Below are 23,295 nucleotides of genomic sequence, written 5' to 3' on the forward strand. Positions count from 1 at the left end.
GATGGTGCCATATCTGGAGAATATGGTGGGTGGGTGAGAACTTTCCAACCCAACTCCATAATTTTGTGTTACGTCAAACGTGCCACATGTGGACGTGCAATGTCGTGGAGAAAAAGAACACCTTTCCGATTGATGAGGGAAGGGCATTTTTGATGAAGGGCTTGATTTAAATGTTCCAGTTGCTGACTGTAGATCTCTGCATTGACAGTTCTCTGTGGATTGAGGAGTTCGAAATGAATTACTCCTATGATGTCCCACCAAATGCAAAGCATCACTTTCTGCAGATGGAGTCCAGGTTTTGGGGTCAGAAGTGGTTTTTGTGTAGGACTGAGCCATTGTTTTTGGCATTTAATATTTGCACAGATAATCCATTTTTCGTCATTGGTGACAATTCTGTCCAAAAATAGTTCACGCACATTAGGCATCAGAAGAGATGAAGGAATGTTTACACATTGGAAATGATAATCATTGGAGAGTTTGTGAAACACACTAACACCTTCTTTAAGGAGTTTTCCCATATTCCCTAGATGTTTACATATTGTTTCATGAGAGACATGCAATTTCAGGGCCACTTCACGAGTGTGTTGCCTTGAGTTAGATTCAACAAGCATCTTCAGCGCATCAATATCAATTCCAACACAGTTTTTAAGGCTAAAGTCACCTGAACGAAATTTGCTGAACCATCGTTGACACTCACAAACGTTCAAAACATTTCCATTAACTTCTTTGATATTCTTTGTGGTTACAGAGGCGTTGTTTCCCTTCTTGTATTCAAACAGCATTATATGCCGAATGTGTGTCTTGTCTGTCTTGTCGTGTGCCACCACTATAAGGGATTAGAGTATACTAAACTAACGCAATGTTTAGGTGGTTCATTTAACTATTATATGTGATGTACATTTCTTAGGGGGTGGTTAATTAATAATAATAATAATTAATAATTTTTAGGGGGTGTACCAAAATGCAACATTAATTTCTTGATGACTTAATATATTGTTATTAAAGTTTGATCTAAGAAAAGTATGTTTTATATGCTCCAGTTAGCATTGCAAAGCATAAAAAAAATGTTTTCTTGTTTTCTTGTTTTATTCATTTAAAGAGTATTCATGTTAATGTCTTTGTTCATTTTATTTTATAAATAATTTTTAACTATTTGGTAGTTATAAATTTAGCACTATTAAGTACATATTGTATTAAACAGTTCTATAGGTAGAGGTAGATTAAAGATTTTATTTGATTAGCATCAAGTAGTGTATAGGAGAAAGTTATATTATTACTCGGAGGTAGTAAGTGTGACATTATATATCTCTAGTTATAGATACAGAGTTTTTCTTAGTTGCTCAGTTTCACCTTTAATACCCTGATATTCTTGGTGGTAATATTCAATGAAACATCAAAAAGTTAGTTTGTCATGCACTTTGGTAATTTTCATTTTGTACAACCTACATTGTTATGTGTTCAGTTCATTGTAAGAATATTATTTTCTGTAGAACATTAGCCAGCAACAGCCAAGTCAGCTGCCGAACCACAAGAGCTCCTTCACCGAACTACAGTGTCAAGATGCTATTTCTCATAATTGACAATGCTACTCTTACCCTGCCAGATCCTTTTATATACACTTTTAATCCAACGATCCTCAGAATATACCCATTAAAAAGTTTTGTCAGGTAAATTATAGATTTTTTCTCCTCACCTTTTGTATGCAGTACTCACATATGTTATTTTATATGATTTTCTTACAGACACTATCATCGTGTTTTTTTTTTTTACATAATTTATTATCACTTGGAGGAAGAATGTTTTCTCCTAAATTTGAGGAAAAGTCAACTTGGTACAGATTAATTAGTTCAAGGCCTTAAGTTTTCATTAGGTATGGCATTGTGCATACTAGCAAATACTTTTGAAAAGTAATGTACCTAAGAAGAATTAGATATTTATTTTTTCTATAGGTACTCTGTCACAGTGTAAATTACTTAAACTCGTAATTAAAGATTTTTTCAGTTATAATTCAAGAACTACCGGGAACAGTTTTGTGTAAAACGTGTGGTATATCGTAACCAGGATCTCAAGGTTGAAATAGACACATCAAATAATCAGATAGTATTTTATGCATTTGTGTCATGGTTATTAGCCCATGCTACAATATCAATTAATTTGACTTTCAGGAGAAAGTACTGATAAGCAAATTATGGGGTTTGATTCCCTATGATGGACACAGCAAATAGCCCAATGTGGTTTTGCCCTAACACAAACAAACAAAATTAAAAACTATGGTTAGTTCTTGTATTTTTATTTTATTTTACTCACAAAAATGAATATTTCAGTGGTGGGCGAGGTGTCACAGTAGTGGGAACATCTCTACAAGCTATTCAGCAACCCCATATGGCCATTTTTGATAATGAAACCCTTCTTAATGAGACAGTAAGTACTTTCTACATTGATACAATAAGAATATTTGCTAAACTGAAAAAAAAAGGATTATTTGATAAATATTTCAAGTTTTTAATTTAAAAATTAGTTCTGCAACCATCACAACAGTTATCTTTGTTTTAAATAGTCATTATTTTTTTTGTCTGTCATAAAATATTTTGGGTTAATTTGTTGTAATGAATAATCTCTGGAAAAATATAACAGTGTTAAAATATTGTAGTGGATAAGTAAGACATTGTAGCCTATAATTGTGTCTCGGTATGGAGTTAATTGTAAGTTCTTCTAATTGTCTGGCTATATTAATTATTTGTCTATAGATCAAAATGTTATTTGTGTTTACTTTGTTTTTTATGTAAATTTACAAGTAAAGCAACTTTGTCATACACTTTAGTTTTACCTACATTCCTAACTTAAAAAACAGTTGTTTTTTTATTACAGAAGATTTTTTAAAATTATTTTAATATTTAATCATGAAGCTCTTTGCCCTTTGTAATGATTTCTTAGAATTTTGATAAAGTTTCTTTTCTTTTAAGTGAGTAATAGTATAAGAAAACTAGGGTCGAAAGGTCAAAATGAAAGGAATAATAATATTTTTTTCACAGTGCATTTTATTAAGGTTCATATATCAACATATCACAAGTTTACCAAGGTAAACCCTGGCAAACTATGTGAAATTTGCATATTTCTGTATTCAGCCCATTGTGCTTTGAGTACAGCCTGCTGAATATGGTTTCCTTATTTATGTATACATTAGGCATGCTTTTATTACTAGAATGGATAATTTTGCAAAAATTTAAAAAGATATTTCCTAACATATTTAATGACAGCCATTCCATTATGAAACTGCTTAAGTGATATCTTCATAACATAATATTGAGTAATTATTTCCAAAGAACAAAAACAGCATGCACTGCCTTTTTATTTTATGTATCTTATTTACATAAAATTTATGAATGTATGATAATGCTAGATAAAGAATTATTGCTATTTATCTAACTTCAATCATCATCAGTAGCAAAGTCATCCAAATCAATGCTGTTTCAGTAGGTGAGCTCATGCAAGTGATAGCATGACGTTCACCACAAGCTGGGGTGCATTCAAGTGCACTTCATAGTTTGACAAACTGTTTTGCAGCAACATCTTACTACTTCTAGTAGCTGTTGTGGTGCTGGTGAAAGGTCCTTCAATATAGGTAAGTAGAGATTACCAGAAAGCTTCTATCCCCACTTGATAGTAGCAACCAATTACTGTCCACTGACACCTTCTATGAAATTTTGTGGGAGGCAAAGATTTTGTTTTCAAAGTTGAAATAGAGGTTGCAGAGATTTCACAGAACCATTTGTAATGAAGATTATCTATGCTGACACTAATGCTTTCTCACATGCATCTGTTATTTTTCCAACAAATGAAGACTTGTGAATACCTGAGAATATCTGAGGAAATGATTGTAATGTTTTATTTTATTTAGGCCAACTGTTTTACCTATGCCATGCAGACAAGATGTAATATTGAACCCCAACACTGCATGAACAAACAACACTTTCTCCTAGAATTTCCCATTTAACCATAATATTCCATGTTCTGCTGGTTTTCTTTGCTTATTCCTTTGGCTCTAGTCTCATGTAAAGGCTATGGTATGGAACAGAAAGTGCATGGTAAGGTGATAAAACCAAAACATTTATGTCATCTGTAATGACAACTACTGGTCTGTCTGCAGCCTTGTTGATTGATGTCTTTACAATAATCTTCTTTTGCACGATGAACACAACATCCTACTTGTCTGAGATATTCATTCAGTGTTGATATGAATTATTTTATTATTTACTTTTATGGAAAGAAATTCTTCTTTTTTCATTTTCAGAGTCATGTTGCTATCAAAATGCACATTCTTTGCTTCAGATTAATACCTACATAGATGGGCATCAGGATAGCTATTACGGACTGGTGCATTTTCCACATTTAGCTAGCATATAGCTCACATATGTCTGGCAGTTTGCATCATAAGTCATTCCATGTGTCCAAGAAATTATATGAAGTAATGCACCTCCATCAAGTACATATAATACTTCATCTGGTAATTCACATGGTTCATTTTCACATGAGTCCACAATGTATCTGCTGAGGATATTTTGGATGGTTGCAGTGGAAGTGACATTGTATCGAATATGGCAGCAGAAAAACTACACAGTTCTTATTTAAACAAGTTTTCTTAATTGTTGGCATCACCTTTGTCTGTTAGAACAGAGAGTCTTTGGAAAAACAAATTAGGAGCTGTCTCCACATTCTCTCCATTGATCTTTATGTTACTCTTCAGTGTCATGGTTACTGCCTGTTGTTTTCTTTTATAAGAGGACATTGCAATACTTCGATTTTTGATATCTCTGAAGTTCTGACATACCACTTCCACCAGCAGTTTTTATGTTTATAACGAGGACTTGTTATGTTATCAAGTCAGTGGACAATCCTGCTCTGTCCTGATTGCTTCTTCTTACCACATGTAGGCCCTTCTGAAATATTTCATAAACATCAAGATGATCATCTTTGAATGTGTTTATGTTCTGAAGATATAGATAAACTGTTTCAGTGAACAGATGATGACCAGCTGAAACTGTGAATGGCAGCATTTTTATTAGAGTATGGAGATGAAGCTGCTAGTTTCCTGTTAACATCTTCAAAATATCTGTGCACCAGTTCAACTGCTTTTTATCTTTTATTTTTCACATTTCTTTTGTAGTGCTTGGAGTTTTTCTTCTTCTTTCTTGTCAAATGTTTCTACTTTCATTGTTTTTTCATATGTTTGCTTCCATTTTTCTAGTTATGTTGTGGCTTCACTTTCTTCTTAGTTTTGACTTGAAGGTACTCTGAGATCAGTAAAATATTGAGTGCTGTATCAACAAGAAAATGACCTCTTTGTGCTGTGGACAGTGCTTTTCCAGTCATCATATGTACTGCAGCATTTTCTTCATATACTTCCTCTAATTCACTTAGGCCTGAGATTGCCATTATGTAACCAATGCACCCCAAGAAACACATCTCCACATCCAGGACACTAAATTTAAGCACAATTAAATTCAAGGTAATCTCTTCTGGTTCACTGGTGATGATTATGAATGCTAGTGTTTCTCCCTATGATTGATATGAATCTGTCTGATATGAATTACAAATATTCATGCCTATTGTATCCCACTGATCATGCAAGAAAAATCAATGTTACAATTGTAATAGCATTCAATCAACCACTCTGGTGGAACATGGGGATGATTACACATGTACAATAAAAGTAATCAAGGACTAGCATCAGTGAAAAACAGGGAAATAATAACACTGAATTATCCAGATTTATGTACATCAGACATGCTCACAGATACACTATGGAAAGTATCTCCCTATCTTAGACCAGGATGGTCAGTATTCATTCAAATATATATCCTAGTCGATCATTAGACTGTGAAATGTGTTCAGTCCATCAAATGTTCCATAACATAATCCTAGGCTATGCAAAAAAACTATTAAAAACCTGGAACCAAACATATCATTCAGCTGTGCAGCAATTCCAAACTGCAAAGGAAGAATCATTGATCTTTGTCTAATAGCTTGAATAATGGTATGACCTCGTGAAGCTTGTTTCATAACATTTTTATCATATAACCCATCAGTTTAAGAAATTGTTGCAAACTAGGAGGGACTGTGTCTAATGTTTTATCTATGGATGAAATATCTTCAAAAGAAGTATAGGTTGTCAATGAATTATCCATTTATTTGATGTCATTTTTCAGTAGTTTGGCAGTTGTTTCTATAACTCTTTACTTGAATCTTTGCAATACTAATGAAGTATATCTGCATCATTGTTTGTGGACGTGGCCACCCTTGTCTTCCCTGTAAGTTTGTGAAGATTATCATGTGTCCAAAATGTTTGTTCTTATTTTTTATATATTGTACCCCATAAGCTTCATATTCAAAAGCAACTGCAACTGAAAAACTGTTAATTCTTTCAACACACGAGCAAACACTGAGTTTTGTTCTTCATTACTTTTCTTCTAGATATTTTGTAACTTTTATAAAAAGCATCTATCTTTTCTTCATCCGTATGCTGGCCTCTCATTTGTTTTTGAGCTGAGAACTACAGTTGATGCCAAATTGATGATGATGATACGTAGCATCTGCAGCATGTAAATCATAAGTGTATTCTAGTTTAATGGTAACCATTGCACTCCATTCATCGTTTCCATTTCTACAAGTATCTTTAATTGTTTGTTTGAATATATCTGTTTTGACAGAAGAAACTTTTTCTTCTTATGCTTGCATTATCAATTCCAACACTCTTTCTTGGCTAAAGTCAGAATATATCTTCATTGCGAAGCATTGGTTTTGGACAACGTGCATATCTGTATCACTGGGACCAGGAATGACATCAATACATGGAAAATAATGAATATAAATATAATCAAAGTTTTAGAAAGTCTTTGTAAGTAAATGTGTTATGCAACATTAACATTATTGTGCTATAATTAAATCAGAAAGATGTTTAATAATATTAGAAACTAGGTTAGATTAGTGTATTGGGTTAAAAATACAAATATGCAAATTTCACATAGTTTGCCAGGGTTTATCTTGGTTAATATTTGGTATGTTGGTATATGGACCCTACTGTGAAAAAATACTTTTGTTGCTTTTATTTTAATCTTTGGCCTGTATTTGATTCTCTTTCTCTCATACTATAAAGTTAATAATTTCTATTTTGACAATTATAAATTCTTCTAATCAGTTTTTATTTATTTTCAGTTTACATTTTTTGGTAATGAGTTGAAGAACTCGGCATTTTAGTAAAGTGTGGGTTGCCTTTTTTTTGGTGCCTATTAAATATATATATATGTTTTTGGGTTAAAGAAACTAACAATTATGAATCTCTTATATTTAGAATATTTCTTTAATCTTCAGGTGTGTGATGTAATCAGTAACTCCCAGATGGTATGTCCTTCACCATCTTTAAGTAGAGATGCTGTCCGTGCATTCTTAGCCAGCAGTAAGAGAAACACTGGAATGCATGCAGAGGAACTAAAATTCCAAATTGGTTTTATTATGGATGATGTCAGCAGTGTTCGAGAACTTCAAGCAAACTTTCCAGCTATTCATTCTGACATGGTATATGTACCAGACCCAAGATTTTTTCCATTTCATGGTGATGGAATCAAGTTGTATAAAGGAGAATCCTTGGTGATTGAGGTGAAATAGAAATTTTTCATAGCTTAGACAATATTTCAAAATCCATGTATATGCACTTTTTTGTTGTTTTGGATGTCAATTAAATATAATGATGCTGAAATGACTTTTGGTGCCCCCAGTGGCTCAGCTTATAATGCTAAAAACTGGGTATTGATACCTGTGGTTGGCACAGCACAGATAGCCCATTGGCTAGCTTTGTGTTTTACAACAAACAAACAAATGACTTTTGCGGTAAAACAAGTTAACAATTGGAAACTAAAATTAAATTTCATAGATAATTTTATATTTTATGTACTGTACATCATGTAAAGTACTTCCATTACTAATGAAGAGAATTAACAAGTCGTCTGCTGGTCTCCAGGGAGAGCACCTTCTTCGAGCCAGTACAGAGTCTGAGGTCAGTGTGACTGTTGGTACTCGACCATGTAACTTGACTTCACTGGCTATGACCCAACTAGTGTGTCTACCACCTGAAGATCAGCCACAAGGAACAGATGAACTTGGAAGGACTACAGTCACAGTCCTTCCTATGGTTGTAGTAAGAATTTTTTTTTTTTTCTGTCTTGTAGGATTCAAATCATTAGCCTTTTTCATCATGTACTGGTTAACATTGTTTTTGGTTGTAAATACCTTTACAAAGGTCATTTAGTTTTATCCACAATGGGTATCAATAGATATTTATCTGTACTGCTTTCTCTGAAATATCACGATAACCACACACTACTGCACTTCTTAAAACTAGGTGCCAATTCAATGATCTAATCAAACAGACATACTAATAGTTATGCAGTCACTAACAGAGGTCACAGTAAACCAGGGATGGGACAACTATCAGATCTGATAGGATATTTCACTATTTGATAAAATATGATCAGAGATTGATTTTGCAATGAATAAGCATTTCCATCAATGGACTATCTCACAATCTTACATGGCCATGATACTGCTTGCACTTGCATCATTGATGTTTTTATTATCTTCTAAACACAGAAGCACTTTTCACGCTATTACAGAGTGGGAACCTTGGTAGACGTAATAGTCATACTACAGATAGTCATTATGTAGTTTAATCCTATTTGCAATAATTAGGGTCAAAATGCACATGCCACAACCTTTTACAGAGTGCCATTCAATGTAGTATTATGTATTTGATGTCAGAGTTATCAATTATTCATTTTATTCTACATTTAGTGACAGCTTGTGGTAGAGGAGAGTAAATATCAGATACAATATACAGGGATACTGAAAAGAAAACTATAGTTATGCATTTTGGAGATTCTATCAGTTATGCAAATGCACTATGCAAATTGTATGATGGACAAAAAAAATATTTTTATTCTTCACATAAACATATCCCCTTGCCCTTTGATTAATCAGATTCTGAGTCAGACTGATGGCATCAATTCATAGGCATATCTGGAATACAAACACTTTAGTAATACAATTAACCAAATGTGCATGGAGTAAGTCTAATATATCAACCCTGCATTGGAGAAGGAATGATGACTATAATTCCAAATTTATTAAGTACATCAAAATGAAATGTGGCAAGCATTTAGTAAAATGCACAAGCCTGTTGTACATCAAAAATCAGAATAAACATCAAACCCACCTACTGTGTTGTCATTGTAAAGCACCAATGACCACAGTAGCTAAGAAATGGATGTACAATCAAAACAACAGTCACAGCAGAGAACCGGGGATGTAAAGCACTGTCTCATGCCTACACTTTCCACATTCCCTTAAAGGGCCTTGTTCATTGGTCAATTACTCATGCAGAATGGTACATTCCAATGTGCATCCTTATTAAATTTTCAAATGAAGTGGCTAGTTTAATACTGTACTATAATAAAGTGATATCTTATGTCTACAGAGAATTTGCACATATATTATCAAATTTAAAAATAACTGAATTGATTGGATATCAGGAGCCAGATATCTGATATATATGCCCAAACTACTATTTATCCAATTCCTACAATAAAATAAATTAATTTTCAAACTACCAATATGATTCTGGTAAAAACTCTTTCATTAATAGTGCATAATATTGATTTCTGACCTAATTTTGGCTTAACTAAAACAGGTGAACATGTGATTCAATACAAACTTGTATGAGGAGCTATTAAATAACACAGAAATATTATTTATTAAAATTTATCATAACAAAACTATTAAAAGGTTTGTTTTAAACATGGCCTATGTTTTATTACACAAAAATTACCAAATATATATACACAGATTTTCACAAAATAATTGTAAGTACTGCTCAGTGAATGACATTTTACTTTTTTAAATACGATGCATTATTTTAGTATCAATGATTTTAATTGTATATGAGTAAATTACTTTACTCATTTATTATGAGTAAAGTAATATTTCAACATACACTTCCAAATGTTCTTTAGAAGTACAAGTTTAAGAAGGGTTAGGTCCTTCATAAAATAAATACATTTTTTGACCATACATGTACTTGTAATGTTAACAAAAACTTTGGAGTTTATAAGTAAATATGGTATGCTGAAAAACATTCTAAATGGTCAAACAAATCATGTATGTCTTATTACTTGTAGTAAAATTAATTGATTTATCTAACAATATTTCCAAACTAATATGTGAGTGATATTATTTGGATAATTCTTTCATTAAATAAAATCTACTAAATTACTTGTGATGATAATTAAGTTTTTTTTGTGAAACCCCATATCCTCAGACCTTTAATATTGATGAATTATTTAGGATGATTTTTCAAGAAATATGAGATGATTATGAACATTGATTAATTTGTCAAAAAACATCCTAATTTTTCATGTAATGAAGAAGTGTATATTCAATGTATTTTGTACTTAAATGTGGAAATTTTTATGGAATTTTTCATTCTCTTATGGTAATATTTTTATTTCTAGAAATAATGTTTGTATGAATGTGCTTTTATAGGTGCGTGTGGGTCTAAATCTACGTTATGAGATTGGTTACCTTCGATATGAGGTGATGAAGACATACAAATTTCCTCCTGAAGCCATTTGGGGAATAGCTTCTGGTGGAGCTCTTCTTATGCTCTTTAGTCTTGTCATTCTGGCTGTTTTAAGGCATAAGAGCTCTCAGGCAGAGCGAGAGTATAAAAGGATTCAGCTTCAGATGGACACATTAGAGAACAGTGTACGATCTGAATGTAAACAGGGTAGGTAATAATAATGAACTAAAACTTGCTGAGGTACACTTATCCTACAAAGTGTTTTAAAAAATTAGTTTTTATCCATTTGAAATTGTTATTAATACCTCATCAATGAACAGAAATATTTTTTACCTCCTGCTCTTGGTGTATCTACTAAGAATCCTTGAAGATGCGAGTTTGTGTTATTAACAAGCCTTACTCATCACTATTTCATAATAATCAATAGCCAATTCTAAAATGAAAAATAGTTTATTAAGTAGAAATAATTATCTAATGTGAATTTTGAATCACAATTAATAACAAGGATAATTTAGTACTTAGTTATAATGCATATCATTTTAAAATAAATAAAACATTAATGTGATTTAGTTCATTATAAGAATATTATTTGAGAACAGCTTTTTTTTCCATAAGTAATATTTATGTGTATTAATATTTTCTTTAAGGTTTATTCTATTGCTTAAAAAAACTTAAAATATTAATAACTTTAATTTCTAAATTTACCTTGAAACCAATCATAAGTTGTTTGATGTAGGAATGTCTTGGTACACTAAAGAAACAATAACTGTTATTTTATTTAACAGCGACATTTGGAGCAACTGCTCTGCATAAAGTTTGACATTTCTTTTGCAAAATAAGACAGGCTATTATTTTACAAGTGCAGTTTGATATGGAAATGAGTATCAAGAGTAAATATTCATTACATTTTTTGTGTAGAGTCATCTGAGAAAAGACTGGTTTTTGAAACCCTTAGTAGATTATTAACATAACATAATGCTGGATACACAAGAGTGTTTAGTTTAAGAGTTATTATTTAGTAATTTAACATATAATATTCATTTAGTTCTCATAACAAGAGTGTTTAAAGTTAATTATTTTAAAAGTGATAGTTATGACAAGCTTTGTAACATAACTCTGTACGAGTTGTACTTTGTATATGCAGTTTAATTGTTGTTCTAGGCTTTTGTAATATTGTAGACATCATCTTACTCAAAGCTTCTAAGTTTTTCTCTTCGGGTGTAATACTGTTGTCACTAGAGGGCTAAATATTTCTGGATTTTTTCTGTCACATATTTTAGTGCAGATACAGAGAGAAAGTTAAGAAAGTAAGTTAAGTGAGAGATAATTAGACAGATCTAGACTGACTGATTGTCAGTTTAACCATGACAGGTGATTTGTAAAGAAGTTAAAGTAAGTTAGTGAAAGTGAAGTTAGACTGCGTGATTGTAAGTTTAGCCGAAATGGGCAATATGTAAAGTGAGTTTCACAGTGGTGTTGTAAAAACAGAGATAAAGAAGAAGAATTTGTCTTGTCAAAGGGTGTTCGAAAGTAATTGAACCTGCCTGTGTGGACTTTTATGAAAAGAAGACAATTATATAAAGCTCTGGATACAACTGTGATAACCAATAATGTATATACATTCATATGTTTGATTTATTTTGAATATATATATATATTTAAAGCAAGTGGATTGTGTGCTGTCCATTTATTTTTGACATTTATCTCCAACAAAACTCAGCCACCTACTGTAAAGAATCTGCAGTCCTATAAAAACTTGACACATAATGTTTAGGGACAACAAGGGACCTATTGGTCCATCTTGGCTATCACACCCTCTAAACTAAACTATTATAAATTAAAAAAAACTTAAAGCCAACCCTTATTATTCATATAGTTATCAATCTTTCTCTTAAATCCACTCAACTCACAACATCCAAAGGCAACCCATTCCAGAAGCCAACTACCCTCTTAGAAAAATAAAACTTTCTTAGCTGAAGATGACTTTTACCTTGCTAAAATGTATATTTGTGTGTCCTACTATTTTCGCTGTTAAGTATAAAAAAAATATGATGCACCAATACTGTCAATTTCCTTTACAGTTTTAAATACCTCAATCAGATCCCCTCTAACTCTTCCTTTCTCAAGAGAAAACAATTTCAAAAATCTTAATTTCTCCTCGTATGACAAACCCTCCATCCCAGGCATCATTCTAGTAACCCTCCTCTGAATTCTTTCCAACAATTCAATGTCCTTCTTAAGGTAAGGAGCCCAAGACTGAACACGATACTTGAAATGTGGCCTAACCAGTGATCTATAAAATGAAATTATAACCTCTTTAGACTTGTATTCAATATTTCTGTAGATACATCCTAAAATCCTATTTGTCCTACCACTAGCAATAGCACACTGCTTGGTTGGCTTAAAAGACTGATCAACCATTACACCATGATCCGTTTTTTCTTGACACTGGTAAGGTTATTCCCATCCAATATTATATACTTATAATTCAAATTATGATAACCCAAATGCATTATCTTGCATCTATTATAATGAAAACCCATCTGCCATTTATTTGCTCAACTCACTAAATAATCTAAAATATTTTGTAAAGCAGCAGCGTCAACTTCACAGCTAGCAGCACCTAAGGCCTTAATATCATCAGCAAGTGTAAGTAATTTATTAACCATTCCTTCATCTATGTCATTGATGTAAATCAAAAAGAGCAAAGATCTTAAGACTGAGTCCTGAGGTACCCCACGTGTGACATTAATCCAGTTTGACTGAACTGCATTTATAACAACCCTCTGCTTTCTTCCATCCAGCTACTCTTCTATCCAGTTAGCTAACTTAACCCCCAACCTATATAGATATTTTGTTTTTACAAGCCTTTTATGTGTCACCTTGTCAAATACTTTCTGAAAATCCAGATACACCCAATATACTCTCTTACTCTCATCTACATAAGCAGTAAACTTTTCAAAGAATATCAAAAGATTTGTAATGCAAGATTTTCCTTTAGTGAAACCATGTTGACTATCCAATAAAATTATAAACTTTGTTAAATGACTTTGCAAAGTATCTTTTATCAGACTTTCCAAAACATTTCCCACAACTAATTACTGGGACAATTTTTATTACCTACATTGAAAAGGTAGATAAATGTTAGGTCTAAAAACTTGATGTGTTGTTAGTGACTAAAACATTGAAAACATTTATAAAAAACTCTTAACTAAAATACTTAATTTGATTAATTTGTAAATTTTTACACAGCTTTTGCAGAGCTTCAGACAGATATGACGGATTTGACCAACTATTTGCAAGCTTCAGGTGTCCCTATACTTGACCACAAATCATTTGTGATGAAAGTGTTTTTTCCTGGTGTTTATGATCATCCTTTGCTACAGGATAGGAAGGTTAGTGTTATTGTTTCAGAAGTCCAATAGTTTCTTCATCAAGGACCAAAATGACAAAATATGAACTATTTTCAATTTATGAAAAAATAAAATTCTTAACACAAAAATGACAAAGTTAATATATGGATATAAATACATCTGGGATTGTAGATCCTATTCTGAAAAACATACACATCTGTTTTAATTTGTTGATTTCGTTTGGCTGTTATTAATAACAAAGCTACACAATGGGCAATCTGTGCTCTGCCCACCGTCAATATTGTAACTTGAATTTTAAAGTTGTAAGTCTGCAAACTTACCACTGAGCCTCTGAAGGGCTAAGTTATTGAATTGAAGATCAAAATAATACAAATTATAAATGACATTCCACCTACAGTTTTTTTGAGTTTTTTGATGCAAGTTTTTAGCTACTTTTCAGAAATCATCACTGAGCAAATGAATATTTCTGAAAGACAAGTGAAATCTTGACAAGTCTAAAAACATTATGACCATTTATGGATGACTATTTTGCTGCCATCTCTTTTCACTTGTACAAGGTATCATGGCTATATGCAATGAATAAAATTGTTTGATGTTTGCCATGAAATGGTGTTTGAGGTTTTTTTAATGGAACTGTTTTTGTTGCAGACAAAAAATAATGGATTGTATAGTAATTATGAAATTGCAATGAGTCAGTTTCAACAGCTACTAAACACCAAAGGATTTCTCATCACGTTTATTAATACTCTGGAAGGACAGAAAACATTCAGTATAAGAGATAGGTAAGTGAAAGTATTCACAAAATGTTCAAGAAACATATATCACTAAAACATTATGAGCAGGACACTGCACTCAAATTAATTTTTTGCTACAATTTGCTTTTATTACTGTGTTAGAATTATGATCATTAATGAAGTAACCTTGTTTTAACTTTTTTTTCTTATTTATAAACACAATTGATGGTTATCTAGTGAAGGTACAAATTAACACTTTTTTACCCATATAATTTAAATAAAATGTGTATTTTTGGGGCTAGGCATGGCCTATTGGTTAGCTTGCCTGACTGTGAATCTGAGGGTCCATGGTTCATTGCCACGAAAAAGAAAAAAAATTAACGCTATGGGTACATTATAAATCCTATTGTAAGTCAGGACCATAGCTTTGAATGAATATCCTAAAGAAATGTTTTATTAGAACAAGCTATTTATACAATTAGTATGATTCAGTTTGTCTTTATTATTTTCAGAGTCAACGTTGCTTCATTGTTGATGATTATTTTTTTAGAAAAGATGGAGTATGCCACAGAGTAAGTATCTCACAGAACATTTTGTTTGGTATTTTGTTCAATATTAATCAAACTATATTATAAGCAACTGTCAGGAATCAAATATGATTTGAAATACAAAAATCTAAGTCACTTTTTGAAGCAGTTTATATTTTACGATAACTACTAAAAGTTAGATTTGAGATTAGTGATTGTCTGGAATTTCATGTTATAGCTCAGATGTTGTAATTTACTTTTCTAGGGTTCTTAAAACTCTTCTAATGCAACTGATTGAGCGGTCAGTTAACACCAAACATCCTCAGTTGATGTTACGAAGGTAAGTCTAAGGTTTCTTGCTTTCATTTTATTTCTTATGTAAACAAAATAAAAGCTGTAAATAAAATAAAAGATGAACTGAAAGAATACAGTATCAATGAGCTATTAAGATTTTAGCTTTAACAGCAAAAAAATTCCAAAACAATATTTTAATACATTTTTCTATATGAGCATGCTTTACTTTCCATTTACCTTAGTCTATTAAAAATTTGAATTACAACTTATTGAAGTTTCATTTGAATTATCCAAAATTGGGGTACAGGCATTCTTCACATATGCACTATACATATTAAGCTGTACCGGTGTGGTAAATATTCAATATCAAGGAAAACTTTCTGTCTGTCTGTGGACTCATCTCCTCCTAAATGAGTAGACCATTCCAGACCAAACTTGGCATGCTAACTTAATAGTTTAAAAGCAAACCAAATTCATGGTAAAATTTCCCATATAATGAAAAATAAAAATATTTTATAGAATAACCCCTGTATCATTTCTGCAGTAACTATTGTAAATAGTTGAGTTTGAAACAAACTCAAACCATAACAAAATTTTATCAAAGTCAAAGATGGTAAGTAAAATTTTCAGCATTTTGGCTTGTTTCCCATAATAACCAAAATGTACAATAATAAAATATCCAGCTACAATGTGGAGGAAAAAGATATTGCTGCTATTTAAGTTTCCCACTCTTTTTCTGATTCTTACCATTTAACTTCAGGTTAATACAACAATTAAAATAAGCGCTTAAGCCTGAATTAGAGAAGTATTTCATAATTAAAATATTTTTAGGATATTTCTTGCTTCTTGATGTAGAATATAGTTTTCTGTATAAGCAAAATTCAAAATTATTATTAAATTTAGTGCATTAAATGTACCAAATTCAGACAGTAGGAATCTTGACTATATCTCCACTGTGAAATGGGCTGCTTTGAACAAAAAGTGATGTCACTGCTTTGCCATTTCTGCCAAGTTTCTCGACTTGACTGCCTACACCTCCTTACTTCCACTGTCCTACAACACTTTTCTTGGAGAATGAATGCTACTGAAAATCCTCACATATTTTGCTTATTTTTAGCAAATTTGTGCATGTTTTTTTGTGTTTTCAAGAGATAGAAGATGGAAGAGTGCAGTCTCCTTAAAATAACCTACAAAACGTTTTAGATAAAACATTTAAAGTGTATTACAAGAGCCTCAAAAAGAAAGCCCATTATGAACTGAGAGTTCACTTTTACTTGTAGTATTTCACTAGATCTATTGGGCTTTCACCAAGGGCAGAGCTTGGTATGCAATTTGCCACTCAAAAAATTTGTCAAATTGCACATCTGCTTAATTAATAATAGTTTTTATTTTTTAAGTAGGAATTATACTTTATATATACAGTTACTAACTTGATGGTTATCTTATAGAACTGAATCGGTAGTAGAAAAGATGTTGACCAATTGGATGGCACTCAACATGTATGATTATCTAAAGGTAAGACTTTTTTTGCTGTTCCTTAAATTTAAATTTCTGTAACGTTCTTGCATACTGAAATTTGTTTTATAAAATTAATAACTGTTGTCTGTTGAGTTACTTAAATGATTTTGAGATCTCAGTCTTTATACAGTGCTTAGTTTTAGATAAAAAACAAAAAGTCAATATTGAGAAGTTTCAAACACTTGTTATTCTCATTAAATATCATTGTCTAAAACATTAAGTAATCAAGAACTGAATATAAGTGGTTGCTTATCTGTTTCTGACTATTCCTTTTTTTCTGAAAGTAATTTTTACTCTGTTTTGTTAATTACTGATAAATAAACAGTATACAACATATGTGGTGACAAAGTATACTATACTTGACAAGCAGTGTAATATTTTTCATTTATATATGTTGCACATTGAGAGTATATGAAGTTAAGGTATATAATGTAAGTATGCAATATGGTCAATAGTATCATGCACAGTTAAGATATAATGTCATATATGTAAACAGTACAACCTTGAGCATTGTGCAAGTCATTACAGTTCATAAAGTATATTGTATTCAACATAAAGGTTATAAGTATTACCATGTCAAGGCTCTAGATGAACCTAAGTCTGAATTGAAATCGTTGAAGGAATATCTTTTAAAAGATACAAAACTTTGAAATATATCAGCTCACTCAGATAGAAATTAAAGAAACATTGTTTAGTAGATATCAAGTATAAGCTGATGCCACAGTGCTGGATCTAAAATGTGAGCCTTCTCCTGCAGGATCGGGCAGGGAGTGCATTATTTCTACTATTTTGTGCTGTGAAGTACCAGGTAGAGAAGGGACCTGTAGATGCCTTTACTCATGATGCTAGGTATTCACTCTCTGAGGAACGTTTGCTGAGAGAACAAATAGAGTATTCTACTGTGGTGAGTAACAGGCCTGCCATTATAATTATTTTTCCTGAATGTTTCATTTCTAACTAAAAGATATTGTAAATAATAGATTTGTTAATATTGCTTTTTCTTTAGTTTATATTAATGTAGTAGTGCAGTATGTGTATATGTATTTTATGATCTGATATTTCCTTTTGTAATAAAGCAGTGTATTAACTACAGTAAATAATAGCTTTATTTATAAAACCTTCCATGTATGGTTTTATTCGTGTATTGAGTTGTGTAGCACAGTAATATTAGACTGATTATTGTATATATATATATTCTTTGATTCCTGAAACAAATGTGTATGACATGGTTTTATGAATTGAAACAAAAAATCACAAAAACAAAGAATAAAACCTATACTAACAACAACAAAAAAGTAGCTAAAAACTGTTTATAGCAGTCTATGAAACAAACCGAAGTTAAGTTATTATAAGTAAAGTAAATGTAAAGTTGTAACGAAGGCAAACTTAACTGAATATATAGAAGTGTATGAATGCATGTTCACAAACTGTATGGTTTGAACAAACTGTATGGTTTGAACAAACTGTGCATGTGTATTTTAGACCGAATTAAATAAAAAAAAAAAGCCCATAGCAATTGTATTTAGTATAATGCTCATTTTTTTTCGGAAATTACATGGAGGTTAAGTGTTGTTTGTGTGAAATACTTTACAAATAAAAAAACTAAAGTTGAAATTGAAGCCAGTCGTCATATGATAACAATAACATTTTGCTATCATGTAGCATACTGGTTGCATTAAAAAGTTTAACAAAGCATAAAATAGGTAAAGTGATCCTGAAAGGAAAAGTCAATATGCAATCTGGACTCTTTGGAGAAAGGCCTTTCTAATGACATGATATTTGTAGCGTTTGATAAAGAAATTTCTGAGAAAAGTTCCGGACAACAAACACAAGTGTATTATGTATATAGATGGTAAATGTTAAACTTCTCGAAGTTTCATATTTGTTCTTATGATTTTGTACACCTGTCCCTGGTTCATGAAATATTAAAACTTTTCTACTTATTAAATTCAGTTTGTGGAAGAATATTAGTGTTATTGGCTTAGTAGATGCTTTTTAAACTTAAATATTTGATTATTTTGATGGTTGATCTGTGATTTTAGAATATACTTTTTGTGAAATACATTACATATATGACCCGTATTTTATATATAGACTATTCACATCATTCAAGATGATCAGGATGAGAAGCTACAGCTCCGAGTCAATGACTGTGATACCATTAGCCAAGTAAAATTTAAAGTTTTAGATGCCTTGTACAAAAATACACCATTTTCACTACGTCCGTCTGTAAATGATGTTGATTTAGGTAAGTAAATATGAAATTGTATACAGATGTTGTTTTGCTGGTAACACTGAAAGAGACACAGTACTATTTATAAGGTTGGAAAAAACAATTGTAGTGAACTTTAAGATGTTCACATAGTTACTTCTGTTGCACTGTATTTTTGTCATGTTATTCAAGCTAATTTTTTTTTTAAAGATTTCACATAGGATTGCAATGTTTGTAATGACTTTGTTTAAACAACTTAACTGGAAATCTTATATGTTTGCTCCACATAGTTCTGTATATGCCAGAGTGGAAGTCTGGAAGAGGTGGTCAGCTAACATTAGCTGATGATGACTTGACCACTAAGACAATCAGTGGTTGGAGAAGGATCAACACACTTCGACACTATGGCGTGACAGAGTCTGCTGTAATGAGCCTGGTCAGCAGGCAGAATGACAGTCTTAGTTCGAACTGTAAGGGTTAGTCAAAGGTTTTTCTTTTTTTACTGTTTTCTGTGCTTCAACTTAGTATAGCTAAACTAAACATGGATTTTGTTTGATTATTCCCTACAATGATTAAATAAAATTCAAAATAATGTAAGTCAAACTAGCTATAAGTGCTAAAACAAGTGGAAAACCTGATACATAAAAGAAAAAAAAGTATGGTTTGCATAACATATAACTAGTTTATTATTGATTTGAATGGAATAATGAAATAAAACTTAATTGTGCTGGAACTGAAAGAAAGAAAACTTTGTAGAACAATGTGTACCTGAAACAGTAATTGCTAAATGCAGGATTCAACATATTTATGAGAAAAGGAATCACTCCAAAATGTTATAGGGGTTGGTTACAATACTTAAAACTATTACAGATGTTGCAGTCTATTAATTTATATCTTCATGGAGCTGTATTCACACTCTATGAAAAGTGCATTTCCTTATGCTTGTCTTATAGAGGCTAACTTAGAAATAAATACATTTATCTTCTAGTATGAGAATCTGTGTGTGTGTGTGATTTAAAGCATGGGCCAGAATAGTGCGGCAATAGAAAATACACAATACTGTTAAATTACTCAGGATACTGAATGTTCTGGGGGGGGGGTTGTGTTTAGGAACCCCTGGCTTTAAAAACAACATTAAAACATTAAATGCCAATGTGTTTTTATTATACTTTAGTTTCTTGCGATACTGTATTTATGTTTCTCTAACTCAAGCTGGGTGCCATTTTTTAACACAAACATTATATAGATTGTCTAGAATCTACAAGGCATCATTTCTGAAACACCATTTGTGTGAGTGAGTAAAAACTATATGTATTCAAAAAATCTTATCTTTTAAGTTATTCTTTCTTATGTAATTAAAACTTGTACAGTTTGTTTAACTGGCTTTTTTATTACTTTTAATACAGGTACAGGAAACACATCACTTAATTCAACTTCACCATTTATTTCAAACTGTGATGTTGAACATGGTGTTCGATATTGGCACTTAGTCATGCCTGTCGATGATCATCATGGGAGCCAGAAAGATCACTGTCACAAGGCTATTCCTGAAATCTTTCTCACCAGACTGCTTTCTACAAAAGTATGGAATACAGAATCTTCTACATAGTTACAGATTCAAATTCTCCATTTACAATGTAAAAATATAATTTTAGTTTATTCAAATTAAAGTCTTTATATTTTTAGCTCCTTTTTTTAACACTTAGCATCTTTCATATTTCATTAAAATTATAACAAATGTTTTCTTGGAGGGAGAGCTTCATAGAAGCGAGTTCTTGACATGCAAAAGTTATAAATTTTTTATTTTAATATATATATATATTAAATGTTTATATAATAAATATTATTATAAACCTGAAATCTAATGAAATAATATAATGTTACACATTAGTGTTTCTTCTGGATTAAATCCTTAAAAAAAATGGATGCATATGTAAAATAATACTACAGCAAAGTATGCAATCCATGCCTCTGAAAGTTTATTACCTGTTTAACACTATTATTTAATCAATTTGCTAAAAACTTGTTGGTAATCTGTTTTTTTTATATTTAATTGTTAAATGCTTCTTGTGTAGGGTACTGTCCAAACTTTTGTTGATGATTTCCTGGCTACAGTACTGACTGTTACAGAAGATATTCCACCAGCAGTCAAATGGTTGTTTGATCTGTTGGATGAAGGAGCTTCTAAGCACAATATCACAGACCCTGAAGTTGCTCATTCATGGAAAAGTAATAGGTAATATCTCCCCTCTTTAGGTTAGTGGCATGTTTTATATTATAGTTAGTATAAAAACAAATTAATGATTCTTAGATAAGCACTGCCAACATGATGAAGATTCTTAGCTTATTGTTGATACTCTATTCCCAGTAAGAAGATATAATTACAAGAAATAATTACTAGTCTTGAACACTTAGCATTATTTACATAAAAAAAAAGTAATATTTTATTTGAAATAACATTACTAATTCTAGTCTGGTTTTAACCTTTATTTTTTTTTAGTTATTCCAGTTCATTTCATTATGAATATAATTTATATTTCTTTTTCCCCTTAGTCTTCCTCTTAGATTCTGGGTAAATTTTGTGAAGAATCCAGATTTTGTATTGGACGTGTACAAAACTCCACTGTTGGATTCGTGTCTATCGGTGGTTGCTCAGACTCTAATGGATGCTTGTTCTACATCAGAACATAGACTTGGGAAGGTGGGGTCAAATTTGAGGTCATCACAATATTAGTCTTTAGTAGATAAAACAGTTATTTCAAAAATAGAATTACTGAGTCAAATAAGAAGTATTGTCAAGTTTTTTCTTCATATCAGTCCCTGTGGCTGTTTTAAAGTGTAAGTTGCTTTAGAAAAGTTCTATTCTTTTCCTAGGTAATGAAATAGTTAATAACTAACTTCTTAGGCATTTTTTAAACTCCTAAATTATGAAATTGGGTGGAACTTGAACATGTTTAACTTTCATTTCATCTTCATAGGACAGAGCACTACATACAAAAGTATGTCCAGAGAAATTTAAGAAACCAAAGATTTAGGAAAGGAATACAATGATTCAGTATTAATAAAACAATGGTTTTTATTTTATTTTCAATCTATGTAAACATAAGAACTACAGAAATAATGAGATTTCCAATTCTTAATGAAAATATGATGATTTTTTTTTCATCATTAGGACTCTCCTTCCAATAAACTTCTGTTTGCTCGAGACATTCCAGCTTACAGGAAGGTAGTCATGAGGTATTATAAAGATGTTAGAGTACTGCCAGCTGTGACAGATCAGGAAATAAGTGCAAAGATGCAGACCTTGTCATTGGTAATATAGACTAGACAGTTTCTTTAATCTACATCAATTATAGTTACTGTAATGAAAATAATTTTGTTGTACATTGATATATAATGATAATGAAAGATACAGAAAAATTGTAATATTTTGTTTTGTGTCAAGGGGAGCATAGAGAACACACATTACTGTTAAGGTACTCTGGATGCTGAATATTCTGGATGCTTATTTATTCTTATCATACTTTAGTTTCTTGAGATACTGTATTTATGTTTCTCTTACTTAAGATGGGTGCCATTTTTAACATTTACTATAAAAGGTTAATTGTGTAGAATCTACAAGGCATCATTTCTGAAACACCATTTGTGAGTGTATACAAAAAAAAATATTTTTTACATTATTTCTCTCCTTTATTATAGAAAGCTTGTATTGGATCATTTAATAATGTTCAAGTACATTTTTAATGTATACACCTGGAAAAAAGTTAAGCACCCCCAAATATTTTTCAGGATTGCTTATTGAAAATAAGGTTTAATTTTCATGATGTTGAGCAATGTTCATAATTTCAAACATAATTAAAAGGATGTGAGTGTTCAGGTGTGACATTTAAATCAGGCACGTATTTTTTCCCCACGTGCAACTTGCTCCCTTCTTCACATCCAATATGCACTATTTTCTCGTGCATCAAATCCATATTTAAGTCCCGAATTTCTGAATGCAAAATCATTT

General features: G+C 31.4%; 1 protein-coding gene across 6 annotated transcripts in view; it reads left to right on the forward strand.

Moving 5' to 3' along the window:
• LOC106470475 (plexin-B-like) overlaps nt 1–23,295 on the forward strand; it is a 242,089-nt gene that overhangs the window by 215,857 nt on the left and 2,937 nt on the right. For 5 of the 6 annotated variants that reach the window (XM_022400354.1, XM_022400444.1, XM_022400311.1 and 2 more), the window contains 17 exons: nt 1,491–1,667; nt 2,325–2,421; nt 7,369–7,653; nt 8,015–8,191; nt 10,591–10,834; nt 13,880–14,022; nt 14,650–14,783; nt 15,248–15,307; nt 15,528–15,602; nt 17,005–17,071; nt 17,832–17,978; nt 19,169–19,322; nt 19,577–19,762; nt 20,693–20,868; nt 21,362–21,522; nt 21,840–21,987; nt 22,459–22,599. In XM_022400354.1, coding sequence (XP_022256062.1) covers nt 1,491–1,667; nt 2,325–2,421; nt 7,369–7,653; nt 8,015–8,191; nt 10,591–10,834; nt 13,880–14,022; nt 14,650–14,783; nt 15,248–15,307; nt 15,528–15,602; nt 17,005–17,071; nt 17,832–17,978; nt 19,169–19,322; nt 19,577–19,762; nt 20,693–20,868; nt 21,362–21,522; nt 21,840–21,987; nt 22,459–22,599 — 2,572 coding nt within the window. The remainder of the gene's footprint in view (nt 1–1,490; nt 1,668–2,324; nt 2,422–7,368; nt 7,654–8,014; nt 8,192–10,590; nt 10,835–13,879; nt 14,023–14,649; nt 14,784–15,247; nt 15,308–15,527; nt 15,603–17,004; nt 17,072–17,831; nt 17,979–19,168; nt 19,323–19,576; nt 19,763–20,692; nt 20,869–21,361; nt 21,523–21,839; nt 21,988–22,458; nt 22,600–23,295) is intronic. The other variant, XM_022400494.1, reaches the window with a different exon arrangement.

The sequence above is a fragment of the Limulus polyphemus genome, unplaced genomic scaffold (genome assembly GCF_000517525.1).
Source record: "Limulus polyphemus unplaced genomic scaffold, Limulus_polyphemus-2.1.2 Scaffold4, whole genome shotgun sequence".
Classification (NCBI taxonomy): domain Eukaryota; kingdom Metazoa; phylum Arthropoda; class Merostomata; order Xiphosura; family Limulidae; genus Limulus; species Limulus polyphemus.